The sequence below is a fragment of the Aquarana catesbeiana genome, linkage group LG06 (assembly GCF_042186555.1).
Source record: "Aquarana catesbeiana isolate 2022-GZ linkage group LG06, ASM4218655v1, whole genome shotgun sequence".
NCBI classification, from domain to species: Eukaryota; Metazoa; Chordata; class Amphibia; order Anura; family Ranidae; genus Aquarana; species Aquarana catesbeiana.
Window position 1 is genome coordinate 94,210,775 of NC_133329.1, and position 7,728 is coordinate 94,218,502.

Consider the following 7,728-nt stretch of genomic DNA (forward strand, 5'->3'; position numbering starts at 1 on the left):
CTGCATTACATACTACTGACTCCATTTTACAGTGACAGTGTTATTACATTTCTCTAAGTTTTCTTCATTACTTTTAAATGGGGTGTTGCTAAGTAGGTTATCTCCTTTTTAAAAAAAAAAAAAAGAAAGAAAAATACCCGGTGATCTTTGATCTTCATATATTGTTCAGGTAGATAAAACAAAAAGATAATATGGCGCACTCTGAATATAGCGATGTATTATACAAGGAACATGGGTGGAATAGGGAAATAAATAAGTCCTTATGGGGGGATTAGTCCATGTAAAGAAGGTAAAAGAAATGGAAATTATAACAATAATAACTGTCCATGGAGGGCTGCCAGTTCAAGAAGTTTTAGAAGGTAAAAAAAACTCTGCAAAGATATAAGGAAAGAAGAACAGCGCCCTCTAAGTTCAGTAAAACCAGATGTTTTAATATGGATAATCAGTTAAAAACCACTCACAAACGTGGTAAAGAATAGGCATGTAAGGTCATCCACTCACAAACATGGTCAGAGCAGATGACCTTACATGCCTATCTTTACCACATGTTTGTGAGTGGTTTTTAACTGATTATCCATATTGTTCAGGTAGATCTCCACCTCTGGACGGTTGCCTTCCCCCGCTTTAGAACATCTCATTCTAATCCGTAAACTTCTCGAAAGATGTGTGTTATGAGATGATATTTGTAGTTGAACAAATGATGCACAAAGTTAAAAATTCTGGCATATTTATCTGTTTTCTTTAATCACTAGATTTACTCAATCTCATTCGTTGAAACTGCAATGTTTGATTCTTTGGTACGTGTACTTATAGGTTTTCAGGCCCCTTGGCTTCGCTGATTATAGATGCTATAGTATATGCAAAGCCATACATAAACTGTCAGCAAACGTATTTATAGGTCTTGTCTGTTATCGGTATTTGGTTTTTCTGCCGATTTAAGTGTTTCCTTATTTGTGAAATTGACTTGTTTTATCTGAGATGCTTTGCCATAATAAAAGAATAAAAAAAAAAAACATCTCATTCTATCAGCCACAAAATGTAAAATAGGGTAAATCTAGATGGTACAATACGAGATGATTCCAAGGTCGCAGATAACAATGCAAACCTTTTTCTATTTTGTACACCATTATTATGTCTTTATTTTACAGTAGAAAACAGGATGAATGCTCAAAAGAGCTGGGATTTTTAAGGTGCCAATAACACAATCTACAACATAAAATACAATTTTACTTCATTTTTATTTAATCCATGTAAAACATCAGAAATAGATAAAATTTGATACACAGTATAGTTATTTACTGATGATTGACATGGTGTAGCAATCTCGACATGTTTTGCCAACTTATTGGCTTCCTCAGGAGATGTACAATACCATACCAAGTAATAACAACTAGCTGAAAAACAATCCAAAAAGGATGTTCTCAAAAGGGCAAGGTCCAACAAGATACGGCGTTTAGAACCCCCAAAGGAAGGCAGAGCCGTATATGATTAGCCGCAGGACGGACAATCAGGACAAATTAACTTATAAAGATGTTCAAGATGGCGGGAAACAACACTCGAATGGCAATCAGACTCTCCCAAGGAGACCAAAAGGTTATCTAGATTAAACGCAGGGACATACTTCTAAGCGTAGTAAACATGACAGTCACAACGCTTAAGATGGATGCAAGCCGCTGACTCTTGCCGACCACCCTTATTTTATAGTGTGTATGTTATTTTGTGGCAGTTATAGTGTTTGCTTGAAAACTATATTTTATAAGAATAACCCCAGACAACCACATTTAAATGTTTAGCTACCTGACGCTTACAGCGAGAGCAGGTCTTTTCCTCTGCCTGACGTAGAAGCATTGTTTAAGGCCCAGGAACTTTCTAATCTCTCTATTTCTGCTTAATTTTAGCCATCCTGCAGGAACCCCAGGGGAAGGATGATCTGGAGAAAAACCTGCTGCGGTTACGCAATGACCAGAAAGGTAGGGAAGAGCAATAATAGTGTTTATAGAAGCTCCATGCCTCTAACAGTCGGACACCTGTGAAAGGATTTAAACAGGAGCTGTATTTGTCACGTTTTCATCTGCAGTGTGTTGTAGCGGTAAATGGGGAGCGGGGGCACAAACACAATATGACTTTCAGAAATAAGACACAGCTGACACCCAGTGCTAGCACAACAAAGTTCTTTGGCACCCAAGACGACAAGGCCAGAGCGTGCTCCCATAAGCTGCCTTTAGCAGCATAGTTATAGACATTGGTCTTTTTGCGTTCATTCCCCTCCCGTCTGCTGAAGTGCCCCAAGGTGGCAGCTTTTTCTATCAACCCCTCGGTCCGGCACTGCTGACAGCTCTACATTTAAATGGTGTATGTGCGTCTTGGGGCACAAGGGAAATGTCAGGAAATATGATTGATAGAACTTTCTTGTACTCTGCCTTTGTGTTTGACAACATACCTCCTGGTGTATTAATGAGAGACAGTGAAGTATACCTGCCAGGATAATAATTGGCAGCGTGTAATTTGCTTGTAGATATCGGAGGATCCTAGTCCAATCCCTTCCATATTGGCACAGTCTGGTTGTGTTTCTGCTGTACATTGTTCTTTTCAGAAGTTACCTTGGCAATTGTACAGAATTTAATAATAAGATTATGGCGTGGACAAGATAATAAACACCAATATAAAATGTATATTGTTTATATACGGTATACAGACAGTATGGGATCGTGTGTTTGTGTGTGTGTGTGATGATGATGATTTAAGCCTCATGTATCTCTTATCCCGCATCATCAGAGGCCATCCTGAGATACTGCACCATCTGGAACACAAATTCTCGGAACTGTCACGAGGCGCAGTGTGTGCTGAACATCCTCCTCACCCACGTACCACCCGACACTCTGCTCCAGTACAGCGGCATCCGAGGTACCGTGGAAGCATTGATCCCCTACACAGGTAAGAACCTTCTAATATGTCACATTAGTGAAGCTGTCTTTTAAATATAGCCCCTCAACCCCCTTGTAAGTATCCTGCTTACTAAAATACTTACCTCTGTTCCCAGTCCTGAGTTCTCTGCTGTGCAGCCCTACTGGTGTCACACAGCTTTTGCAAGAAAAACATCCTGGTTGGTGTCGGGCCGTGTGCCTAGTGACGTATGCTGCAGCTCTAATCATTCCTGTAGTTCGGGGGTTCTTAACCTGGGGTCCAGGAACCCTTAACTGGTCCATAAATGGGTTTCAGGGGGTCCAGATAAAAATTATTTACTATAATATATATATATATGATAACCAAAGTGTGCCAAGAAAATATCCCCCACACCATTACACCACCACCAGCCTAAACCGTTGATTCAACACAGGATGTATCCATGCTTTCATGTTTACACCAAATTCTGACCCTACCATCTGAATGTCGCAGCTGAAATCGACATTCATCAAACCAGGCAACGTTTTTCCAATTTTGGTAATCCTGTGTGAATTGTAGCCTCATTTTTCTGTTCTTAGCTGACAGGAGTGGCACCTGGTGTGGTCTTCTGCTGCTGTAGCGCATCTGTGTTGTGCATTCAGAGATGGTATTCTGCATACCTTGGTTGTAACGAGTTTATTTATTTGAGTTACTGTTGCCTTTCTACCATCTCGAACCATTCTGCCCATTCTCCTCTGACATCAACAAGGCATTTTCGTCCACACGTCTGCCGCTCACTGGATATTTTCCTTTTTCGGACCATTCTCTGTAAACCTGAGAGATGCTTGTGTGCGTGAATAGTTCAGCAGTTTCTGAAATACTCAGACCATCCCGTCTGGCACCAACAACCATGCCACATTCAAAGTCACTTAAATCCCCTTTCTTTCCCATTCTGATGCTCGGTTTGAACTTCAGCAAGTCATCTTCACCACGTCTAGATGTCTAAATGCATTGAGTTTCTGCCATGTGATTGGCTGATTAGTAAGTTGTGCTACCAAGCAATTGAACAGGTGTACCTAATAAAGTGGCCAGCGAGTGTATATTCATTGCAGGCAAAGTTGTGTTTATGTGAATATTTCTGGAGAGGAGTGCATAGCTTTCATCAGATTTAGGGGCCCCGGACTCAAAAAAAAAGGTTAAGTACCACTGCTAAGGATGGTCCATACTCTACTGGATGTCTGGGGGCCGGCATGAATATGTACCATCTGTAGGTATGAATGGGGCCACAGTGTGTTTTGCGTACTAGGTGCAAGATCCTAGGCCTAGATTTTTTTTATTTTTTTTAAAAAGCCTTTGTGGTGGGAGGCCAAGCAATGCAGAGAAATAATCAGGAGTAGTATTAATGGCAAGTATTTTATTGTGTTGTCTACACAGAGGGGCAAAGGATAGGGTTGTATTTAAAGGAATTTGATTTAAAGGGTTAGTCCACCCAAGTATAATATTTCAATGGAGTCTGCTGATTTAAGACATATACTGGCATGTCTTTTAGGGACTCCAGTGGTGACATGCCTCTTTGTAATGAGTGAATCCTTAAGGATTTGCTGCAACAGGTGTGGGCTAAACCTAGCAACATATTTTGATCCCAAGGACCACCTTTGTATCTTTTGACTATTAAAAGAAACGATTTGTAAAACAATGGGGCTGTTATTGTTGGGTTCTAAAGCTGGGTATACACAAGTATAAGTTCATCCAACATTTTTTGCTTTTTTGCATCATTTTGGAAACTCTCTCCTGAAAGCCTTTCCTCCTGGCAGCAGTGTTTTGGCAGAAAAAAAAAAACGCATGACGCTTGTAAAACCGTGTGACGTGTTTACAGGTGTGAAGCATTGGGCGTTAATTTATTTCATTAGCAAGAAGAATAATTTATTCTGGAGATCGCAATGAATAAAAGCACCTAGCGTTAAAGAGCGTTTAGACGCGTTTAACATACATTTTTACAAGCGTAAGCGTTTTTTTCTGCCCAGATCAAGTATGCAGCAAGTAAAGTAGATTGAGGCCAGAACTCCTAATCTCTGCGATTTGTTTATTTCAGCTTAGAAAATATTGAAGCCATGAGATCTGCAGATAGGACAGGTGAAGAGGGTGTAGTAAATCAGAAAACACAGTTCTGACTTATTTGTCCTTTCATTCCACAGAGCGACACATGCAGAGGATGTCCCGACTTCTGCAGGCTTCCATGTTTGTGGACTTTATGTGGCAGCACATGAGACTGACTGATTTGCCAGAGGAGGAGAAGACAAGTAGTATACCCGTTACCAGCCGCCCTACGCGAGAGGATGCCAGAGCATGACAAAGTCACAAAGCTAGATGACAACAAAGTCCTCTGACATCTGCAGTCCATGTAGACAATTCTGAACAGCCTGTGGGGCTCCCATACCAAGGATGTCAAAGAAGCTGTGTTTTTTTTCTACCACTGGTGCCTAATTGTGTTGACCTTTTTGTTATGGATGGGAGCCTGTGCCGCTGGCTCTATAACAGTGCCTGCCTGGAATAGACTGAGCGGTTCCTGAATTTCACATTTATCAGCCCTGGTAACCTTGGATCAGAGCGCTGGGGGCAGCTGCTGATTGGTTTTTCTGTTCATTGGACATCTTATAGAGAAGTTTATGAGTCTTTCCTTTTTTATAATAAACCATCTTTCCCAAACTTTGGCTACACATGGTGGATTAATAACTTAATTGACTGTTTATCAAATAGAAGCCTATATGCCAGTACCAACTAATGTTAACCTTTCTATAGGTAAATTAATGTTCTGTATATGTAAGTATGTAAGGATGTGTGTATATGTGTGTGTATATATATATATATATATATATATATATATATATATATATATATATATATATATAATATATTATAAATGTTCAAGTCCTGAGCTACTAGCCAGGCCTTAGGGGTTACGCGCCACCAGTTGCTCCACTCCTACCGTGCCCCGTCCCTAATTCCGCCCCTAAACACGCCCTCCTAAATATCTTATGAAATTACAGTGTTAAATATTAAGTGCAGAATTAAGTTACAAAAATAAACAAGCACCTCCAATGCCTCCCCCAGAACACCTCTACCTCCAATGCCTAATTCCTCTTCCCAGCATATCCCTGCCTCCTTACACCCCCTCCCAGCACACCTGTGCTTTTAACGACCCCTCAGCATGCCTCGTTTTCCAACCTTCCCTCTCCAGCACACCTATGCCCTATGCCTTTTACCCCCCCCCCCCCCCAATCCAATGCTTCTATGCTTTACATCCCCCCCTCCAATCCATCATACCTATGCCTCAATTCCACCCCCCCAATCTATCATAAGTTATGATAGATTGGGGAGGGGGGTGGAATTGGAGGCACATGTATGATAGAGTGGGGGGGGGGGGGTGGAATTGGAGGCTTAAGTATGATTCAGACCACAGTAACCCCCCCCCCCCCCTCCAAACAATTATAAGGATGAACTTATTTGCAGAGAGACTACACTTTCCAAAAAGTGGTGAGTACAATACGAAACCTCACATAAACAGAACACATAACGGTAAAGAAAATAAAAAGGCTTTATACTCCAAGTCAAAACTCTTGCAGTGCACACATCCCATCCCTATAAGATATGCATCTTAAGTCGGGCCCATTGTCTTCTCCACACTCCGTACAAGGCCCCCTCAAGTTTGAAGTAGCCTGGTAAGTATCAGCTGAGAGGGAGCTACTCAGGGTGTATCCAACCATTCTTGCCATATAGAAAAAAACACACAGAAACTCCGCGCTTAGGGCTAAGAAAGACAGAGAAAAGGTATGCAGCCTCCCCTACTAGCCCCACAAGGGGGCTAATCAGTATAGGTAAATAAAGGATGGGATGAGTGGCGCTCCCTTTAAGGGGAGTATGTAAACTCAATGTGCAACAGCAATACTATTGAGATTATAAACACATATTATAAATAACCCCTAATAAAAATACAGTGAAAAAATCATTCGGTGAACAAAAATCAGCAGTAAACCCGTTAAAATATTTAAATCAGTGAATAGTACATGACACCAGGATATATTCTGATGTGATCTACAGTGCTAAACTGTTGTGCAGTCCATACAAAAAAATGTGTGTATAAAAAACTATAAATGCAAAGAAAGTGAGAAAGTCTGCAATACTCCAAACATTTTTTGGTTTAGCAGGAAAAATTATATGTTGCAGAAAATTCCAAGCAATCTGGTGACACTTGTGTATATAAAAAACCGTATATGCAAAAAGAGAGAGGGAGTCTGCAATACTCCAAGTAGTTGGTTTAGCAGGAAAAAAGACCGTATTTATCGGCGTATAACACGCACATTCATTGTAAGAGGGAAGTTTCAGGAAAAAAACTTAAATTTTAAATAAGGAACTTTGAAGTAAAATAAGGGTCAGTGCCCATCTGCAGCCTCACCATTGCCATCAATGCAGCCTGATCAATGCCCATCTGCAGCCTCACAAGTGCCATCAATGCAGCCTCATCAGTCCACATCAATGCAGCCTCACCATTGCCATCAGTGCAGCCTGATCGATGCCCATCTGCAGCCCAGAGGGGACAGGGAGGGGGGCGGGACGACCGCCGACAGATTACATACAGTGAGAATCTCCTATGATAGACAGAACAGTGGTCCAATGGTGGCCCAGGAGACGGGACTTCCTATTACAGAGGCCGCCAAGTAAACAGGAGATTCTCACTGTATGTAATCTGACGGCACTCGTCCTGCCCCCCTCCTTGTCCCCTCCGAGGCAGCTAAAACTGAAGTATTGGCTTATAACACGCACGCACTATTTGCACCCAATTTTCAT

General features: G+C 41.3%; 1 protein-coding gene across 1 annotated transcript in view; it reads left to right on the top strand.

Annotated features, from left to right (window-relative positions):
* TBL3 (transducin beta like 3) overlaps nt 1–5,589 on the top strand; it is a 48,313-nt gene extending 42,724 nt beyond the window's left edge. Inside the window, exons 20-22 of the mRNA XM_073636457.1 lie at nt 1,899–1,970; nt 2,776–2,934; nt 5,079–5,589. Coding sequence (XP_073492558.1) covers nt 1,899–1,970; nt 2,776–2,934; nt 5,079–5,233 — 386 coding nt within the window. The 3' untranslated portion in view covers nt 5,234–5,589. The remainder of the gene's footprint in view (nt 1–1,898; nt 1,971–2,775; nt 2,935–5,078) is intronic.
* The last annotated feature ends 2,139 nt before the right edge of the window (nt 5,590–7,728 follow it).